The 21,181-nt window shown below is 39.2% G+C and overlaps 4 protein-coding genes across 8 annotated transcripts in view; 2 read left to right on the top strand and 2 right to left on the bottom strand.

Moving 5' to 3' along the window:
- The window catches only part of rpl34 (ribosomal protein L34), a 33,782-nt gene extending 30,535 nt beyond the window's left edge, over positions 1-3,247 (top strand). The window contains exons 1-5 of one of the 2 annotated variants that reach the window (XM_035536556.2): positions 9-73; positions 582-652; positions 745-844; positions 1,686-1,789; positions 3,128-3,247. In XM_035536556.2, the coding sequence (XP_035392449.1) occupies positions 588-652; positions 745-844; positions 1,686-1,789; positions 3,128-3,212 (354 nt within the window). In that variant the 5' untranslated portion in view covers positions 9-73; positions 582-587 and the 3' untranslated portion in view covers positions 3,213-3,247. Of the gene's footprint in view, positions 1-8; positions 74-581; positions 653-744; positions 845-1,685; positions 1,790-3,127 lie in introns of those variants that run through there. The other variant, XM_081694575.1, reaches the window with a different exon arrangement.
- Positions 3,248-3,891: 644 nt separating this feature from the next.
- On the top strand, positions 3,892-6,200 carry ostc (oligosaccharyltransferase complex subunit). The gene is made up of 4 exons (XM_027009896.3): positions 3,892-4,102; positions 4,612-4,705; positions 4,801-4,998; positions 5,819-6,200. The coding sequence occupies exons 1-4, from the start codon at positions 3,964-3,966 to the stop codon at positions 5,835-5,837; spliced, it is 450 nt and encodes a 149-aa protein (XP_026865697.1). The 5' UTR covers positions 3,892-3,963; the 3' UTR covers positions 5,838-6,200.
- Positions 6,201-6,315: 115 nt separating this feature from the next.
- On the bottom strand, positions 6,316-16,826 carry etnppl (ethanolamine-phosphate phospho-lyase). 4 transcript variants are annotated; one of them, XM_035536554.2, is made up of 14 exons: positions 16,625-16,781; positions 16,471-16,546; positions 16,114-16,232; positions 15,556-15,715; positions 14,333-14,407; positions 13,744-13,837; positions 11,936-12,052; positions 11,118-11,200; positions 10,405-10,630; positions 10,148-10,302; positions 9,662-9,751; positions 9,349-9,479; positions 9,191-9,261; positions 6,316-9,110 (listed from the first exon to the last, which is right to left on the bottom strand). In XM_035536554.2, the coding sequence occupies exons 3-14, from the start codon at positions 16,166-16,168 to the stop codon at positions 9,018-9,020; spliced, it is 1,350 nt and encodes a 449-aa protein (XP_035392447.1). In that variant the 5' UTR covers positions 16,169-16,232; positions 16,471-16,546; positions 16,625-16,781; the 3' UTR covers positions 6,316-9,017. The 4 variants fall into 4 exon arrangements, with proteins under 4 accessions (XP_035392447.1, XP_081551122.1, XP_081551121.1 ...); XM_081694996.1 differs by having other exon boundaries at positions 16,177-16,232; XM_081694995.1 differs by lacking the exon at positions 16,471-16,546 and having other exon boundaries at positions 16,177-16,232; positions 16,625-16,826.
- A 221-nt stretch (positions 16,827-17,047) lies between these two features.
- The window catches only part of col25a1 (collagen type XXV alpha 1 chain), a 136,359-nt gene continuing 132,225 nt past the window's right edge, over positions 17,048-21,181 (bottom strand). Inside the window, exons 38-39 of the mRNA XM_081694881.1 lie at positions 20,708-20,746; positions 17,048-19,784 (exon numbers count right to left, since the gene is read on the bottom strand). Coding sequence (XP_081551007.1) covers positions 19,758-19,784; positions 20,708-20,746 — 66 coding nt within the window. The 3' untranslated portion in view covers positions 17,048-19,757. The remainder of the gene's footprint in view (positions 19,785-20,707; positions 20,747-21,181) is intronic.

The raw sequence follows: 21,181 nt of genomic DNA, 5'->3' as shown, positions 1-21,181 counted from the left end.
TATTTCCGGTGTTGAGGAGTTTTCAACTTTCACCCTAAAGCGATATCTTCCTCTTCCGTGTTGGTCATATCAGGTATGGCGAATTTGGTCCTCTCTTAAAAGAAACGAAAGTCTTATCGTTTATAATCCGCTCTTTTTGAGTGTTATGCACAACCAGTTTTTGTCTACATTTGTTCTCCATAGTCTAACGAAGAAAGCTTGTGTGAAATTGACTCAGTTTTTTATGTGATTGTTCTCTTTTTTTGCTTGCGTTTTCGCTAAAATGAGCTCTAGTTAGCTAGCAAACCAAGGGAACTTTTTGTGAACTAGATTTCCTTCCTCGATATAGTGGATCTAGCATACGTTTGTGCTTTACTAATGCTGAATTAAGCAATGGACTTGGGATTTTTATGACTTGTTAGGTTCTCAGCTAATGTAAAGATAACATGTTTGTCAGTGGAAGTAAGACTTGTCCTCGTGTCTCTCAACCTTTTGCCTATGGTACATTGAGCTTTACGAATTGAGCCAGTTTACTTAACTGCTGAGTTAACTGCTGAGTTAACTGGCTGAATTGCATGAGATTTGTACGTATCGCTCTTTAGGTCAAGATGGTCCCGCGCTTGACATACCGCCGTAGGTTGTCCTACAACACCAATTCAAACAAGACCAGACTGTGAGTATTGGTTGTCATGTATATTTATGCAGTATATGTTCAATAGCGGGATGGCGTTTGTTTAAAGAGGTCCTGGTCACTTTCTCTGTCAGATCCCGAACACCAGGTAACCGGATTGTGTATCTCTACACTAAGAAGACTGGCAAAGCTCCCAAGTCAGCATGTGGAATCTGCCCTGGTAGACTGCGTGGTGTAAGTAGCGATTAGCATGAACTTGTGCAAATGCAGACCCATCTTTATTTTTTCCCACAATGCATGCCACTCTTAAATTTCATTTTAGGCCAGTAATGGTTACTGAATAAACATTGCAATTGGTAGAAGATTTAAACTAGTGATAAGATGGCATTGTCCCATGACACTAACCTACATCAAAACACTAGATACCCATGGATGGGTTTAGTTTAACCCAAGCACAATATTTATAATTTATCTTGTACTTGAAACAGTGTGCATTACTCAACTTCAGCATACTACATTGTTTCTATTTGTTGCAATAGGCTGGATGTAAGGAAGTGTTCAGATCTCTGAGTTGCTGTCTTGGTCCTGATGTAGCCTTGTGCTGCAACTTTAGTTTTTATTGTGCTGCTGTAACGCATCTTTAACTCAGTCATGAATTGCTAGTTCATTTGCTGATGATTGGAGTTAAATGTCTTGGCAGCAGGCCGAAACAAAAAAAACCTATAAGGTACTGCACAGGTAACAAAGATGGGGGAACCCCTTATATGGACCATGTACTTTGTTGTGGAAGGTTCTGGAACGGAAGTGTTTTAGTATGGCTGATCCTCAGCTACTGTGTCTTCATTTGAGGTCCTCATTAATTTTAAAATGGCACAGTAAAGAATGTGCCTATGTATCTAGAATGAAGGCTCCTAATTCCGAAAATGCACCACAACCGTGATTGTGGGACGTTTGGAATTGGGAGCTCTTTTGTTGCTGCCAGGAAATTGCCACCACTGTTCAAAACTTCAACTCAACATTTGAACCTACTTATACAACGGGTTCTCTCCCCCATTCCAATGTCTGTTCTGAATAGATCCGTGCTGTGAGGCCCCAGGTGCTGATGAGGATGTCAAAGACCAAGAAGCACGTGAGCCGAGCCTACGGTGGTTCCATGTGCGCTAAATGTGTGCGAGACAGGTAAGCGGCCTAAACTGTTATGATCACCAGGTACAACAATGAATTGTTAGCTTGAGCAGTACAGGTGTTGATTTGAATGGCTTTTGGGTGTGTAGGTAGTATTTGTGTTTTGGTAGGATGTATTGTGGAATTTCAGTTTGCAAAGGTTCTGTTAGTTTTGGGAGTGCCCTTGATTCGCAATGTATTCTCAGCCTTTAAACAGACACAGCTCTTGTGAGTAAGTCTTAAACGTACACGATCCAGTTACAAGTGCAACTACTTTTGTAGATTCTCATGTTCATACACAGGTGTTTGGCAAGTACCCAAGTTGTGGCAGGATGCTCCACTTGGCCTCACCTCTTAATGTTGAAGCAGCCTGTTAGGATTGAGTAGTTACATGAGCAAATAAAGATGCCTGTTTTGCTAAAACTCATGATTCTCAGGTCGTGTGACTTAAGCTAATTACAAAACTTGACCTAATTATGAATTTTAATACTGGCAATTTGCCTTCTGACCATGCAAGAGTACCTCAGATGCTTGGGTTTTTAGTTCTATAAGTTGTCAAATCATCCTGTCCTGTACACGTGTTAAGTACAGTGTTAGTTCAGCTACTTGTGGTATTGCTTAGTAGGGTTGGGCAATATATTACCTCAATATAATCGACCTTTTCATGATGGTTTAAAAATACTGGTGTTTCATCCAGAGCTTGGACCCAAAGGTGAATGAGGACAACAGTGGAAAAGAGAGATGGAATGTGGTGGAGGGAGAAGGGTTTCCTTCTTGACCTTGGTTAAATAAACCAATCTTGGATACAATGCTGCTTTTTTTTTTTTTTTTTTTTTTTTTTTTTTTTTTTTTTTTTTTAAAACCTTACTGATCTTTAATCATAAGGCTAACTACTACTGAGATCAAATCAAGATGTATGGTATATTGCATCTCAGGGAAATTATTGCAATACTGGTTGAATTCCACCCACCCCCACTGGTTAGCTATAGGTCTTATTGGATACCCTGATGCATTGGTTTTATAGCGCAATTAGCATGTCGGCATGGATGCGTACCAGTTGGTGCTCTGCTGTCTATTTGCATATGTTCCAAGTCACCAGTGGGTTGCACCCAGACCCTTGATGCCTATTGCCAAATGTAGTTTTGTAACACTGGAGGGCTAGGAAACTATGGGCAGACGTTAATGCATGCTTTTTCTATAGTCCATGTTAATTGTGAGATTTTGTTGATCGGGGGGGGAAGTTGAAAATATAAATGCATATGGAAAGAGGGATTTGCATTATGGGTACTGTTTTCTAATTGCCTTATAATGAGTGTTCTTTTTTTAATGCCAACGACCTTGTCTCTCTCACAGGATCAAACGTGCTTTCCTTATTGAGGAGCAGAAGATCGTTGTCAAAGTACTGAAGGCACAGGCACAGAGTCAGAAGTCTAAGTAAATGTGTGTACTTGAAAATAAAAGTTTCTGAAACAACCTTTCTGTCTTGGTTGGCTTTTTGAATTATGGAGTTGGAATCTGATTGTGTGTTAGGCAAAATGTACTTTGTTGGAATTAAGAATGACGAGCAAAAACTAAGAGTACATGTAGAAAAAAAATGTACATATAGAGTTTAAGACCTGCTAAAGACGTCATGGGTAAATACGTTTCAATAATAAAGACCTAATTGTAAATGCATGGAGTCGGTGTAACTTGATTTATTTGTTTGTTTGTTTATTTGGGAGAGCTACAAAAGCATGCGTTATGATCTAATGAATGCGCAGTATACCAAAAAAAGGAACGGATTATAATAGCCGTGTCCTGCGAATTGTTTAAGCGATGTGCCATTGAAACAAGGAATGTAAATGGTCTTTTCTAACCATGGCTGTGGTTTTGATAGAACTGAGCGATTATTCTTTATTTTGAAGCATTGCGAACTCATAACGTCTCTTATAATTCATCCTTTTAAGCCGCTTATAATGCTCTTTCTGGCCCATCTGCATAGAATACTTTAAATCTTTTGCATAACTAGCTAGTATAATACATTAGTTTCAGTAATCGCTCGTTTAGTCGAGCGTGTCTTTTATTATGTCGGATAACCGTACTTCCGGCGGGACTTTACAGCTTTATCCGGTACACGTCGTCTTACGGCGTGCTGGTGACGTTTACGACAACCGTCCGTTGGAAGCGGTTTGAGTTTGCAGATTAAAATAATGGAAACTCTAATTGGCCTTCCGTTTGCAGTATTGGAATGTCCAAATATTAAACTTAAAAAGCCGTCCTGGTTGCACATGCCTTCTGCAATGACTGTGTATGCAGTCGTGATTGTGTCCTATTTTCTCATCACCGGAGGTAAGTCATGGAGCTAGCCAGGTAAGCTAGTAGTCCGTCCTGCGAGCTGTTGTTGGTGTGGGATCAGCAAGCTTAACTAAGTTAGTTATGTTTTTAACATATGCCGTCATTTCTATCAGTGCACTTTGATTAGCTGCTGGTTTCGTGGCCGTACATGGCTACTAGGGCTTACCACTCTTTGAAACAACCGAGTTTTCCTCCTCGTTACTGACGTTAAGCCAAGCTTGTTGTCAAGCTGGCTCGTTTCGCTGCCGGGTCTCTGTACCGCAGCAGTCCAGTATATTGGCAAGTTAGATAGATAGCTGGCTAATGTATTTGAAATTGGGCGTATCTGAATACATTTTGTTCTTCTGTAATACATTAGCTAGGATATATTAGCATATGATAACTGATAGTAAATGAATGAATACTAAACCCTGGAGATCCATAATTAGCCCTCTACCCCCCCAAAAAGTTGCCTGCTAACCATTTAAACTGTAGTCATACTCAAAAATGTGTCCCATTTTTAGGCATAATCTATGATGTTATTGTTGAACCTCCCAGCGTTGGCTCAATGACGGACGAACATGGTCACCAGCGACCGGTAGCGTTTTTGGCATATAGGCAAGTTTTTATGTCTCTGAGGTGCAACTGTATCTTGAATGTAATTTTCTGCTAAAAGTACCTGGTTTTAAATGCGCCTCCTGTCACTCGCTCAGGGTGAATGGGCAGTACATCATGGAAGGTCTTGCTTCCAGCTTCCTCTTCACAATGGGTGGCCTTGGCTTCATCATCCTGGACCGCTCCAATGCACCCAACATTCCTAAGCTCAACCGTTTCCTGCTGCTGTTCATTGGTTTCGTGAGTGTGCTTCTGAGCTTCTTCATGGCCAGAGTGTTCATGAGGATGAAACTGCCGTAAGTGCATGGTTCTTCTAGCCAGTTACGTTATCCAGAAAGAACTTGCCTTAAATAGTCTGCAGATGAAACTGTTTATAGCTTTTGTGTGGATGATTCTTTAAGATGTAGTTGACGTTAAATTTATGGCTAACATCTAACAGATCCGGCCACTGAAAGTGTCGACCTCCGTCCTTCAGCCCTGCGTTCAAACCTTTCTCAAACCTGTCTTCAAACATACGTGTACTTAGCCTCTAACCTATTCTGCTGTGTGCATGCACAAAATAATTAACAGGCAGGTAGGACTGCCTACTTGTAGAGACATTTCTCATTGGATTTTGTAATTTAGTTGCAGAACCCAGGATTTATGAATATCAGGACATTAATACAGTTTAACCAGAAGTGTTTTTGAAAAAACATAGACAGACATAGACATAGTACTTTAAAAGCAACAATAGTGACTCATCAAATATTGTAATATCGAGTTTTGTATTACTCGATATTACCCATCTCTTCTTGAGATGTTGATGTTCTCATAGAAGTCTCATAGGGTGGTGTTTAGTTTCACAGGTTTTCTCAAACTTCTTAACCATCAGAGAAATTGTTGCCATTGCATCATTACTTGTCCTTACGTGCAGGTATTTATTTACTTGGTCTCTATCATCTGATTATTGTTGCATTTGTGAAATTCTCATTTAAGCATCAGAATTACATGCCATGCATGTAATTAAAAAAAAAAAATACTCAAACGCGGGTCAGAATAATAAGTGATGTATGTCGTCTTTGGTGTATGTGTAATCTGCACCCATTTTTTTAAAATTACGGTTGTCTTCCTTTGCAGTGGTTATCTCATGGGTTAAAGCTCTCTTGGGTCTGAAGAATGACCACAGATGTACAGGAAACTCATTCCAGTGCCAAGAATCAGTTTGATGCACAGTTTTTTCTTTCTCTAGGGTTTTTTTTTTTTTTTGGGGGGGGGGGGGATAATTGTATGTACCTTGTCCCAAAGGTCTCCATGTTGCTGACTGCAGTTTAGGTTTACTGAATAAATCTAATATTAGAAAAATTAAATATTGATAGTGAAGGGACTGCTACAATGATCAAAATCCATTTTGATAAGGAATCTCTCCTTATGCACTTGTTTTGTAGAAAGCTGGAAAAAATCTTTCAACTGTCATGGGCTGTTTTTCTATATAAAAAGAAAATAAAACATCTTTCCATAACATTGACATGGGTTTTCTGTTCAAGATTATAAAATAAAAATCTTGGTCAAGAAATTGTCTTTTTATGATATGGTGTTTAACAGTCCTTTTCCATATTATGAATAAATTCCTTAATAAAGCAGTGTGTGTGATGTTAGTATACGTTAATGAAGTTCACCTACAAAATTTCAAAGCTTTATTCCTTGTGTAACTTCTGGAATGACCAAGATTTTTCTCTGCAGTTTTCTGGTATCTCATAGGGTAATATACATGCCTTAAACACAAGAGGGAGCCAGTTTATTATTCATCGAGCGTTATCCCTTCACCGGTAGCTACTAATTTTAGATCTTGTGACCAAAAGCAGTGGCTACGAAAAAGCACTAATACTAGCCTTACATCAAACCACGTTTCAAGAGATTTAACTGCCGTAGACACATTTTTAAAAAATAAAATCTCAATTGCTTTATCGTAAGGTTGTCTGGATAGTTGTCTTAAATTTGACATTTTCTCGTCTTGACGTTCCAATAACATCAATCGTGTTTGATATAAGTTTTTATTTTTGGTTTATTCATAGTGAGGTGGACAGTGTCAACAAGCAATAGCTGAGCTCTCCTTAGCAGCAAAGCGGGTAGATGGACCGGAGACCTGAAGAGACCTCGGGAAGGTCTCCGGAGACGTGCTTTTGTTGGACAGCGCAAAAGGAGGAGAAACCAGTGCAGTTGTGGAGTGAGCCTAAGTGTCTTGGTGTCTTCCCATTTGTACCGCTATAGAGAATGAAAAGGTGGCAGCTGTGGTCACAAAATATGCTTCTGTTTCTCCATCGCTCAGATTTCTCTTCTTGTAAAGTTCCAACAGGAGCATGAGGGGAAATGACCTCAAAAGGAATATAGATGCAGTTTTCAAATGGTGACCCAGCCAGATCCCGTTTTTGGAATATCTTAGCCTGTGACTAGAAACTGACTAATGACTCATGGTTTTAGATGTAAGAAGCAGCCAGACTTAAGTTTTTGAAGTCTTATCATAACTTTTTTCAAAGCCTTCTAGGGTGTGGTTAGCACAAATTTGTTGGCCACGCAGCTAAACGAGTGCATCTGTCTAAACAATTTGGAAAAAAGGGTTTTTGAAGAGTGAAATTCCTTGCTTGTTGTGGTTGCAGGCCGGACAAGATGGATTGCATCGTTACAACCCATTTTACGTTTGTTTCAGTTACTTAACGTCGTTTTGAGAAAGTAGGCTACTGTGTAACAACTGAGGCGGGCTGGCGTTTTTTTTTTACTAAGCGGTGCACTGCTTGTGAGATTCATATTTTTCTTCAGTGTTTTATCTTAATTTGACAATTGTCAGATGGGAGAGATAAAAATATATATAGCTACGACATTAGATAGATTTCTAACGCGGTCTAAACTGGCTAACACAACAGACACGAGTTATATGGCGTCAAAGCCCAAATCTTGATATAGTTAACTAACTGGTTTCTGACCGACAATTGTTTCGATGAAATGAGGGCCGTTGTCACTCCATAGCAGGCGGTATAAACGCTCCACTAACCTCAAAGCAATATCATATAGACTTCCAAGAACACACACGTCGGAAAACTGCTCCTTTGCCTTTTAAAGGTCAGCTGGTTCAAATTCAGCCTCTGTAAATTCGTATCTGCATGTGCATTCGAATAATGTGTCCCTGTAAGATCATCAAGTCACTGAAGTTCAAAAGATGGGACAAATGATAATATTCATTAACATGCTCATATGTCACATTGGGATGACTTGTTACTTTTTAATTGTATTGTCTCAGTTTTTGTTTTATCTTGCGCAAGATAAATGCTTTACAAAATGGAAACAAAATAGCTGTAGCACCTATTGCTATTGAAGCATTAATTAGATTTTTTTTTTTTTTGCAAAGAACATTGAATGAACTATTTAGGCTTTAAAATGATAATGAAATAAATTGAGATTAAGAATAAAAAAAATTTAAAATGGGACAGTACTATCAAATTGTTAAGAATACATTTTGGTACAAATACATATTTGTTAGAAATGTATTTAGAGGTTTTTAAAATAATTATTTTCATTATATTTTTATTCAGCAGATTAAAATATATATTTTTTTCCATGAAGAGAACAGTCAATTCATTATCATTCATTATCAATTCATAATTTAGCCAAAAATGTAACTAACTGAGATCTTGTGTTTCTACACAGTCTCAGTGCAGGCCATTTTAGGGCCTTTTCCACCCCATTACAGTTAGAATGGCCAATGGTTCACAATCTGTCATTATTATACGAGGTCCTGGTAAAACTTGCTGATTGAGCACTCCCTTGCTGTTGGTGCATTTTAAAAGCTTGCAAACTGGGGACACGGTTCAGTGTTAGAAAGTGACGGCGAAACATTTATGTTTCCATGCCTGTCAAGCGTATTTCTTGCCAAACACATCAGTGTGCAGGCCCTTTCATAATGAATGAATTGCTGACGATTTCGTTTTCAGAAATACAGTCCTTTGCTGTTACTTGCTACAGATCAATGAATTACCTCTGTTCCAATACTTAAATATTTAGATTACAAGTTTTAGTGTATGTGAATTGTACTGAAGTCTAGCATGGTGTGAATATTTGTTAAACTTTCGCAAAGTTATTTGTTTTTGCAACCATCTCCAGCAAGACAGTAAATATTGTCCTCATTTCCACGTAATGGAATGCTTAACTTTACATGGTGTTTACATAATGTTTGGATTATCATGTACATTATAACTCTTTTAAAACATGGAAATGGATACAAACAATTTGACCTTGATCTATAGATAGCCTATACAGTATGACTTTTAAAGAAGTAGAAGGTAAATTATGTTCTTTGTTTTTTGTTAGTCCTTGTGTTTGTATTGCTGTTACTGACACTATTTGACTGGAATCCATGCACAATTTCCTTAAAAGAGTTCTGCAGGGAAAAAAAAAACAAGAAAGAAAATTCAATTTTCCATCAATAATTCCCACCCAAATCAGGAACATTCAGTTTACCTTTCTCTTGTTAGGTACACTTTCAAGATCTGGAGCATCAGATATACAGAGCCCCAAAGCCTTTTCGAGGTCTTGAAATAGAAGCATATAGCAAACATTACCATCTAAACCGAGACCAATTATCTGCTACAAACTATATTTTGCTCTGCTGTGAGTACCTGTAAGAATGTGATCAATTTTTCCAACTGCCAAATCAGCATCTTCTCTGGAGAAGCACATGGGGGGTTTGAACTTCAGAACATTGCGGTGTGGCCCATCTGCACTTAATAAAATTTTCTGATCCTTCAGTCTATGGGGGAGATAATAAGTTAGATTCTAAGCTGATCGTTTTTGTACATTATGACTTTTATGTACATACGTGCATATACATATATACATATACATCATGTACATATACAGTGATTCATACTGTTCAATTCTGAACACAATAACACTTGTCAAGTCCCCAAGTTGAGCCGAAAGAGTTTTTACCTGTAAATGACGTCCTGGGCTTCAGCTGTTGCAGGGGTTCTTTTAAGTCGGTCTTTCACCAGGTCCACTCCAACAAAAAGACCACAGCCTCTGTAAAAATCACATATCCATCATTTTTCACTTTGAAGTTTGTTCTATCCATCTGAGACCCAGTGCACAATGAAGTTGAATCTTAAAGTCTCCTCGTGTATATGGGCTATATCCTGGGGTTATACAGAATAATTTGTGCAAATGACATTCCAACTGTAGACAACGTTCTGTCTCATTCTTCTCATTCAATGCTGTAGTCACTCCAATGTGATTCCTAGACACTGAGTACTATTGCACACAAGTCATGCTTAAGCTTATGAAGCTTATGAACTTGTATGTTGACTGAATTGGAGCAATTATTTCTGACAAGAATGTCAAAGCTGAAGCAAGCCCATTTAACTCCAACTAGCAAATGAAGAACAGCAAATGAAGCAGTTGTTATGTGTTCAACTGGACCTGGTGTCTCCTATTAAGGGGTGTTTCTCCTTCAGCTTCTCCAGTAACTCCATCAGGTATTTTCCCACACGCAGGGCATTGCCTTGGAGATCCTCCTTCTCAATTACATCAAGCACGGCCATTCCGATAGCACACGACACTGGATTCCCTCCAAACTGAAAGATGTGTGCACACACAAACACTGCAGTCAAGTTGACAGCTTAAACTCACAAGTAAAAGGAAATTAATAAATGTGTAGATCTGTTTTTCTCTCTCACTGTGTTAAAGTACTCCATTCCAGATGACATGAAGCTTTCAGCCACCTCTCTGGTAGTTACGACACAGGACATTGGGTGCCCATTCCCAATGGGTTTGCCCATTGTCACAATATCGGGCACAAAATCATCCCCTTGCAGTTGAAAAGCCCAGAAATGGCTGCCTACCCTTCCAAAACCAACCTGCACTTCATCAGCAATGAAGACACCCCCCACGTTTCTCACATGGCTGTGGAAAAGAACATTTTGGAACACACAAATGCATGTATAGAACAGAAGTGATAGAGTACATGGATGCCCACTAGCAAGCTTTTATAATGAGAATTAACTGTTACATGCATATGCTTTAGGTGCAGAAATGTGCAATAAAGCATTCACACTAAGTGTAAACAGAGCCTCAAAGTCTTTGTATTGAACTTCTTGAAATAATTAAAAAAATTGAATTTGTGCAGTTCAGATCAGAATTGTGATATGATATTTGTGATTGTCTTTATATATTGCTATTGTTATTGTTATTGTATGGATATATCAACAAAGTGACATGACCCATGTCATTGTCAAAATTAATATGACACTATGACAAAATATCTATAGGATTGCATTCACGATGCATTCAAAAGGTGATATGCGGCATTAGTTTGACACCTGATGCAGTTTGTCAAACAAAACAGAGAAGTGGTTATCTTTTGCCAGAATATGACACTGATGGTACATACTGTGCCACTTTCTGGAAGTAGCCCACCGGGGGGATAACCTGCCCTCCACAACTCTGCAGGGATTCGGCAATAAAAGCAGCGATCTACACAAGAAAAGAGTCAGTGAGACACCCAAACCCATGTTGCAACAAGGGCAAGAAGCATCATAAGAACTCCATGCACCCCATCACTGGCAATGCTCCTTTTAGGATGTTGAAGGTTACAAGTGATGACAAGAGACTGTAGAGCTTGTAAGCAGAGGATAGCGCAGAGAAGAACATGGAAAGGAACAGACAGAAGTCAAAGTCATCATATACACTGGGCACATCGCTCAGGGTCCAAGAAATATGGCTCAAATCGAATCCTCTTCATTCATGTGAATGATCTGATGATTCACCTTCAACTTGGTTCCACCATGAAAAGTGACGATCTCAGTTCTGATATGTCTGCAGGAATTACACTTCATTTCCCTGCAAAAGAGGATTAAGAGCCATTTGATAAATCCAGAGACCTTCTGGCAAATCGGTGAGATCTTTAGCCTCGAAGTGCTTCTGGGAAGAAGAGAAGCATCAGAAGGTATTCAAAAGGAGGAATGAGGAAAAAGAAAAGAGGATGAGGAAAAATTAATAAACGATGAAGACCTGGAGATGCTACAGGAGACCACTGTGAGGAGAGGGAGTTTCAGACTTTTTTAGAAAATTTTAGAAAATGCTGCTTCATACTAACAAAACACACAACCATTATTTGTGCAAATGGCTTGTCTAAGATAATTTTTCCAGCCAGTGGTTAGTATTAGGTAAAATCTAGATGATATGATTCATGATTCTCATTGACCATACCTTATGCCCTTTTGCATGCGCTTTCTCGATGATGTCTCTAACTTCATCAGCATAGGCGGTAGCAGGGTCTGGGTGGTCTTCTCTGAATTTTCCTCTGTAGATGTCTGGACTTGGAGCCTAAAGAGTACACAATGATTCACAGGTAAATTATATTTTCCTCAGTTTAGACATTTCCTGGTTTTATAAGAGTACCCTCATGTTAAGTACCATCATAGTCAAAAACCTTAGTCAGAGAGAGCATGGGTATTCAATTTTCACTGGAAATTGTATAGCCATGCAATATTTAGTAATGGAGTGAGCAGTGGAGTAAGATGAACCTGAGACCAACCTTCTGTGAACCCTCATACATGGTTAGCTAATCCTCACTGCTGCCTGTGTTTTAGCGCCCCTAAACAACAGCAATTATTGCAATCAATATCTAAACCCTCTGGTTACATAACCTGTTTAAAGTAATTTGAAAGCACGGCAGGACTGCCAGACACATGGGTTTGCGGTCAGTCTCAATCAATAATTAATTCTGGTAACGCGTGCTGATTTGGCATGTTAAGGTGAAAACCGATACGGTAGTGGTAGATCATAGTAGCTACTGTAAAGTCAAACCACAATATCGGCAGATTACAGTAGCTACTCAGAGGTCCTTCCATTCAGTTTATTTCAATGAAAGCATTTTTGGGTTTATGCTGTGTTCATCTTTTTTGGCGAAACACCAGTTCCAATTTGTAGCATATGACTGATAATTATTTTAATTATATCTTGACTTGCGCATACAATGGACTAAAAGGAAAAAACAAATGAGGCCTACATGGGTAGACCTCAGAAGCACCTTCACTTCCTGTGACAGGTGAGACCAAACATGTCTCCTTCTATCCTCACCACCTTCTACAATACAGAAGGTCCCGACTAGCAGCCTCTGGGTCTGGTATGGGGTCTGCACAGGCTTGGATCGCATGTCCTTGCAGCAGAGTGTAAGAACAGCTGAGATGAACAGCAGGGGCTCTCTACCTACCATCAACACTTCTACCACCAGCAAAGCCTCCTGTCCGTGAGGTCAGGAGGACGATGGCTTCCCCCTCCCACCGCTCTCAGTCTCTGCACCCTCCTGCTGTTTGGCAGAAGGTACTGGAACATCTTTTTTCATCACCGCCAGACTCAATATCAGCTTCTTCCCGGTGGCAGTCAGTCTACTTAACCTGACATTCTGGTGCTCCCAAAATATCCACCTAGATCAGAGGTGCATCACCTAGCATCACCCACCCTAAGTGAACGTGCATCGTTGCTGTGCAAGAAATGCATTAAAAGTGCAACTTGCCAAACCTTGCACTCAAACAGAACCAAGTCAGTGTTATTTCAATGAAGGCACTTTTGGAATTATGTTGTGCTCATCTTTTTTGGTGAAACACCATGAGAGATAATTATTTTAACAGTTGATGTATATCTTGACTTCCATTCTGGTGACTGGGCACTGGTAGCTCAGTGGTCAAGCTACTGGTCTTGTAATCATAAGGTTGCTAGTTCAAGCCCCACCACTGCCAAGTTGATGCTGTTGGGCCCCTGAGTGAGCCTGTTAACCCTCAATTGCTCAAGTTGTGCTTATTACATAATTGTAAGTCACCTTTGATAAAAGTGTCAGCTAAATGTAATGGGTCCATCAAGTCCATTTTGCTGATTTTAAGCATTTATCCTACATTCAGCCTGACTTAAACAGGAATGAGGAGAAAGATCCACTGGGGGCAGAGAGCACGTCAGGGGCCAGCAGGCATGTGTCAGTGTGTAGGTGGTGTTACAGTGGTTTTTCTTTCAGCACTCACCACGTGCACATGTTGGCTCTGCTCCGTCTGCCCCAGCTGGTGAAACTTATAGGGGCTGATATCAATGAGCGAGGACACGTGGCCATGATAGGCACTGCACAAAGAGCACAATGGACACTGTCATTGCACTGAATGGCCAGTTTGTAAACAACCAAATGAATGAACTCTTTTGTGGATTCTGTCATGCTATGTCAGCCTAGCAATCTACTACACTGTAAAAGAGAGTGAGTAGCATAAAATCGATTCATCATAATCAAAAGTGAAACCAGCTGACAATCGCATAATGACTCCTGGAATTATTGATCTCAAGAGGACTTTCATACAGTCATAACCTTGCAACATGATTTTTTTATAGATAAATGCTGATTTATTTCATGGTTTGAACTACTGGAGTGGTTCTTGTACATAATACAGAACATCAGTGAATTATTATAGATAAATAGCTCATGTAGTTCTTCTGGGGTCACCAGCAGACACTAGGTAAAGTTAATGTGTAAGCTGATAGCCCAGTGCTTCTACGAACCTGGTTACTCTTTAAGTGTATGTGTAGAGAGAAAACAGACAGAGATGGTCTGTGGTATTGACTTACTTATCCAGCGTGATGATGTCTTTGTGACCAGTGTGCTGCCAAGCCAATCTCAAGGCCAGGTCATTGGCTTCAGAGCTAAAGGTCAAAAGGCAAGAGTTTGATATAGATGCTGAGTCACCACGAAACAAATTTATATGGCTCCTTCAACCACACCTGAAGATCACTTTCTATAACTGAAATTGTGCTCTTTTATAAGAAACTTTCTCACAGCCAAAATTCAGCAAAAGCCATATGCAGGATACTAGAAAGAGGTTTTTACACACAGCAATTTATACGTCTCTCATTAATTTCCAAGTACCATGATTGTACAATAGCACATTTTAAATTCCTTCTTTTACACTTTTGAGAGCTTTAGTGACATGCTGACTGCAGAGATAATTCTTTCAATAGTCCATCTTACCCGCTGTTACAGATACTCTGTGTTTATGTTACTTTGTAACCAGCTAATTTAAATTATAATCTTACACTCAGCAGGCCGGTGTGTCATTATGTGTACTGTCAGAAAATAGAATAACACTTAACTAAAGTGTTTTTGCTCAGAGTCCTGATGGTGAAAGGGAATGCCTTAGACAGTGGTGCTAAGTAGGAGGTGATAGGTTAGCAATGCTAATTCAGCATATATGGATCCTACTTTTTGCCTGTGCTAATTGGATCAAGTCAGATTAAGCTGCTGAATTCCACAGCTAAATAAATAAATAAATAAATAAAAAGAAACTACATTTGCAGGACTCTGGATATCTCGGAATCAACATTAAGAGAGACTCCTCAGATCCACTAGAGGACTTGCATCAGAGAGGACAGTCAACCATGGTGCTACCATCCTACATGTGGTTACATCATCGGGAGTTATTCAGTTGGCACAAAGCCACAGAACATGGGTGGGAGCCGTGCAGATGCTCGGCAATTGGCTGACAGTTCTGGCTTCCTCTCCTGTTGCACCTTGCACTGCCTGGTCTTTTGATCTCCCCAGAAAGTGGGTAATGCAAGGTGCCAGCTCCACCAAGGTCATGGGGTTCAATTCCCACAGAGCATAGATACTGTCATACTAATAAATCTTTTTTTTTTTTGACAATTGCTAGACACTCATCCACAGCAACTTGCATATTTATCAGTATGAGTGCATTCTTGGGACTCAAGCCCATGACAATGGCATTGCTGGCCCTTTGCCTTACCTGCTCTACCAAGTGGACCACCAAACTGTTACGGCATACAAAAATGCCCACCCTGAGTTAACGAAGTAGCAGACAGAGAGCTTTTCAGGCAGAGTGGCTTGGAGGCGCTGTGCATAGTGCACAAGGTTGTCATGCAGAAAACGGGAGTTGGTGTTCAGGAGCTCCATCTGCTTGGTCCCTGCACTAACAACCTCTGGATGACTGTGTCCAACTAAGGAATGAAAAAAGAGGAAGATAAAGATGCCAGTGCCTCAAGGGTAGTACAAAACACAGAAATATGACACTTAACCAATTTTAAGACACTAGAGTATAGAATACACACAATGCAACTGGGCTTTATTTTAACTTAAGTAATTCTATTAATCTTTGTGCAGTTTTGAATTTGAAAGCACACTGTATACCTGTAGCCATATTTTCTTTTCCCTCAAACTTTTGTAGGCATGCTAGTATTATTATGCGAGTAAACAGTTGTAATGTGTAAATGATGATATTAAATACCAGAGCCTGGGGAACAATATTTGGCTTTTCAGGAGTGTAATTTATAGCTTATGGTGAGAGACTAGAAGGACAAACAGGTCATTCAATGCAGTCATTGGTTTCAGCATTTACCATGGGCAACGTTGTTGATGCAGTCCAGATACTGCTCATCTTTCTCACTGTACATGTACTGACCTCGGGCTCGTATAATTTTGATGGGGTCATGGTTGAAGAAGACTTTGCAGGAGGGACTACATATAAGAGAGAGAATTTGGCTTGCTGAATAACTGCTCTCCTATTTACACAGAAATTAATTATTAAAAATAGCAGAATTATTTATGGGATTACAAATATATGATTACACTGAATAGAAATGATTAAAATTGTTAAATTAATTACACACACAAAATCATTAGTTAATACAAAATCCAAAAATTTAAGGGAATGAGAAAACATTATGAACTTTTATATTTGATCACGTATCCCTACCTAATTGCAGCATATACTGTCCTCTCTGATATAATACTTTGGACATTGCTTTAGTAGCATGTCCACATCTCCACGCCTATGCAGAAATAGGCAAAAAGAAAGTCTCTTCAAAATGCTAGATTAAACGTAATTTATGCTAAAGCCGATTCCTTACCCAATATATTTCTTTCTCAGATCGATGGTTTTCTGTTTATCAAAAACTTCAGTTGCCATTTCGGAGGTTCAGGACTTCCAGAAAGCTCAGTAGCCCGTTCTGTGCAAACGTTCTCGTGCGAGCGCGCGTGCAGGGACTCTGGACGTGGTACTGCTGTCGCTGTCCACTTTTTCCTACCAAAACTGCGACTGAGAGGTAGTGACAGAACATGTGTGTGTGTGTGTGTGTGTGTGTGTGTGTGTGTGTGTGTGTGTGTGTGTGTGTGTGTGTGTTACCTAGAGAACACGGGGCGAGGCTACCACACCGTATTGCACTAAAGATTTAATCACGATTCATGCACGTGTCAGAAGCCTGCGCAAGTTTTAATTTCGAAGTAACATGCTATTTTGGCTAAGCAGGGAATAAAACCACTGTTGCAAGCTATTCAAGAAAAACAAACGAATTTATTTGGCTCCAAAGGTATTAACACATAAAACGTATTGAAAAATGAAGTGCCTCGAGCCATTTATGGGCACTCGTTAACAATGCGAAGCATTTTCCAGTAAACCAATCAAATTCAGTGATATAAAAAAGCAAAATAAAGTAGAACATGAATGAGAGAGAATGTTTGAGAGTTTGTCAGCGATTCATATTCTGAGAAATGTGTTTTTGGAATTTATTCTGCGCATTCTGATTTTATTAGATGACTGGATCCAAAAATATCACACAAGAAGTCTACACTAAGCATCACCATCAACACAGTACCAAAAAAACTGATCTCGTTCAAATATGTGCTTTCAGTTTTTCTGCAGAGCTGGCATTTCTATGATTACAGAGCCCAGTCAAAGACTGCTGTAACATAATGTAACCAACATTGTAAAATAAACGAAAACCCTAAATAGTGAAGAAATGTACACAAAAACCTGGGGAAATAAAAATAAGGTTTGTGGAAAATGGAATTTTCAAAACACCAACTAAACAACAGCAACAACAACAAAACAGCATCCACGTTGAAAGTATAGAAAATACTTTATGCAAATGTGGGAAAAAATAGGGATTAAAAAGATGCATTGGCTCATATGTACACAAAAGGAAACATACTAAACCACATTTTGACCAAACAGTATTGTTTCATTAAGTGTGAAGTAATTAATGGAGACACTATAATGTGGATCAGATTTAACGAAATGTTTACGGATGGCATGGTGGTTACAGCCATTTTAACAAATAATAGAATGAAAGCTTTGCCAAACAGTGTCAAAATTCTATGGTCTATTTGTATTAACTATGAGCCTTGTCCATGTACCTCAAAAACAGAGTAATCACCAGTGCCAATGTAAAATGGATTAAAATATAACTCATAACTTATAATAAATGTATGTAACTGACATTGATTTGCATTCGCATACTAAATATGGTTCACATATCAGTACATACAAGAAAAGGATAAATTGCACTTTTCATCAAATGAGCGAATATTTAACTGCACACGCATAATCCACTATACATATATTAATCTACATTCAATGTAACAAGAATTATGGCGGAGGAGACTATATTACATGTAGCCTGTGAATATACCATGTGGTATGTGCTTACTTATCTGTCCGGTTTAGACTTAAAATGTGAATAACTGTATGACCAACTGATGTCTAGAACATAGCTGACTGAATTAAACAGCCTAACATAATTACACATTGTTGTAATATGGTGTAACAACTTAGGCTGACCACAGCTCCAAAAAGTACAGGATTGGGGCAGAACAATTTGTGTTACATGGTGTTTGTTAATTCATATTGCCTAACATTTCAGTGCAGAACTCCACTATACTTGTGTAGTACTGAGAAGTGAAAAACAGAACCTTCAAAGCTACCTTATCAGGAATGCCTCCGTTTACAGCAATATGCTATATAAAATAAAAGTATAAAATAAACACTGCATTACTTAAAAGTATAAAAGCTAATGCAGATGTTTCAGTTAGCTCAAATACAACTGTACATACAAAAACACACAAAACAACCAAGCTGCCTCATGGTTGCTTCAGAAAGTGAAATGAAATGCCCAAAAAAGCCCCTGTAAAACTGTTGTAGTAGAAACTCTTAAATGTTCCTCACTCAGTGCAGGTTGAGATAACGCTGTCTTGTTTGTGGATGGCTAATAGTAAATGACCACAGGTCATGCAATCTTCCGAATGGCTCTGGAATGTCAATTTGTTATCCGTAACTGATCTGGTAGGTGATGTTAGCTTAAAGACTAAAAGACACTGGAACTTCTGTCTTGAATTGGAAATATTTGCTTGAGCCAACATTGCGCACAATGTAAAATGTTTTGGAGCAAATAATAATAATAGAAGCACCTTGGTGAATGTCATTTGGAGGTTTGCATTCATAACTGCTAGGTTCAGCAGTACAATGTGCATTCCTTGAGAAGCAAAACAGCCCTGTATGCGAGGCTCTTTCGTATTTACTTTGACACATAGGAACATCTGTTCTGATAAGCCATAAAAGAGCAAATGGCACTTTAAAATCAAAGAAACATATCTATTCAGTGCCCTCAGCTGCTTACAATATATGAACAGCATTTGTTTATCAGCTGCAATACACATCAGAATTCACCACTCTATATAATGTAGAATTTCGACAAAATAAATGTTTACAATGCGGGAATGAATAACAAAATGTTCGAGGCACTAAAGGCTATAATAAAAATTTTAAAAAACAAATCAAATCAGCAACTGAAAGTAAAGTCAAAAACAAATGTAATCCTGTTCTCAGTAGATCACATCATGTAGCCTCCTGCTACGGCCTGTACTGTGAGGTGTTCTGGGATGGCAATTTTGATTGATTAGAGCGGTGAGAGGACTCTCCTTTCACCTGCTCACAGCCACTCCAAGGAACTTTGAGGTCCAGGTAAACTTTCATGGGGCGGAGTTCCTGGGCTCCGCCCCTCACCTGGGTGACGATAGTGCAGTGGCTGCCCTTTCCCTCGTCTCACTCTACGTTTATGGTCAGTCGGCTGTCGCTTGGAGTAAGCGCCAGGGCTCGGGGAGTCACGCAAGTGAGATACAGAGGCACTGCAGGCCCAGGTCTGGGAGTGGCCTCTTTACAATAAAGGAAACCAACAACAGCTCTCGACCTCCAGATATGTCACTTTCTCAGGCTACCAGCCAAGGGGTGACTCCCTTTAGAAGATGACAAAATGTAAAGTAAAACTTGAGGCCACGTATTTGTTATTGTACAATGTGAGAAAGCCCGACAGCCAGTTAGTGTTTTGCAGAAGCCATACCATTTTGACCACAACACAACGTGATACGTATATACATTCATGCTTATTTGTGGGCTGTGGAGAGACAGTCTTTAGTCTTTTAAGCTGGTAGTATGGCATGATGAGATGATGAGGTTTCGGATGAGCACAAACATATGGCTAGCCTTCCATGTTGAGTCCTGATCTGTCCTTCGCCTTCTGTTTCTCGTCCGACTCCTGTTTGCACCTTGTTAGTCCATTTTGGTACCCACTCTTACTCAGAGGAACATGCAAAGTTCAGAGCCAACCTTCCCTTGAGTGCATGAGTCTCCAGGCATGGGTCACCTGGCTGTTCATATATATATATATATATATATATATATATACATACACACACACACACACATGAAACTGACACCCACTGCCAGGACTGCACAAGGATGAGTAAAAGCAGTTGAGTAGTTGAACTTCATGATCTTGCGCTTTTCCCCCTCAATGCACGCACATTTTTATATTCATATCCATTGATATTCATATTCTTTTTCCACAATTAAAAAAAAAAAACTATAAATACAAAACCGAAGCATTATTTACAAATTCCATGCGATTTTTAGTTCAACTGATCACTGTAAGAGAAGCATAAAAAGGGACATTGTAATATACAGGATACAAAAACAGACAATGGTTGACAGCTTAACACACCATAATGCAATGGGCACCACACAGTGTTATCTGGATGTGTACTGAGAACATCAACTCCATGCAGTTGCACTCGACCAAGACAAAAGACCAACTTTACGCTACAGTTTAAGTGTTTAAAAAAATGTTTCAACATAGACATGAGTAATGTTTGACACTTACCTTTTGCCAGCAGCCAGGCATGGGTAGTCCATCTGGGCCCTGTTGTGGAGAAAGGCAAGAAACAGGCCAAGTTAGTGCCTCATTGACCATATTGTTTCTTTAATTATTTCACTATGATTGTGTTGGTCTTTTCAGAGTACTTCTTAAATGGTTAAAAACTCGACTTTTTAACTTATATTAAAGTTCACAAATAATACTGACTTGTATAGTACCACGAATATCTCTAACAATGGGAATGTGATAATGGTGCGTGTGATGACACTGAACACATAAGATGTAATGTTCACAAATAAAACACAGTACATCCATTAATTATTTCTGTCAAGCCAATAATTAAAATGGCAGTTGCAAAGTATTTACCAGCTACTTTACGTAGATATGATTTTAAAAATTATACACATACATGCGTATTATTAATTCATTCCAGCAACTAAACACCCGAATTCACACACTTTGTCATGCAAAAAAAACCAA

Source organism: Electrophorus electricus, chromosome 13, assembly GCF_041902795.1.
Source record: "Electrophorus electricus isolate QZ-2024a chromosome 13, ASM4190279v1, whole genome shotgun sequence".
NCBI lineage: Eukaryota > Metazoa > Chordata > Actinopteri > Gymnotiformes > Gymnotidae > Electrophorus > Electrophorus electricus.
The sequence above is the reverse complement of the archived record's forward strand: the minus strand, read 5'-3'. Positions and strand labels throughout refer to the sequence as shown.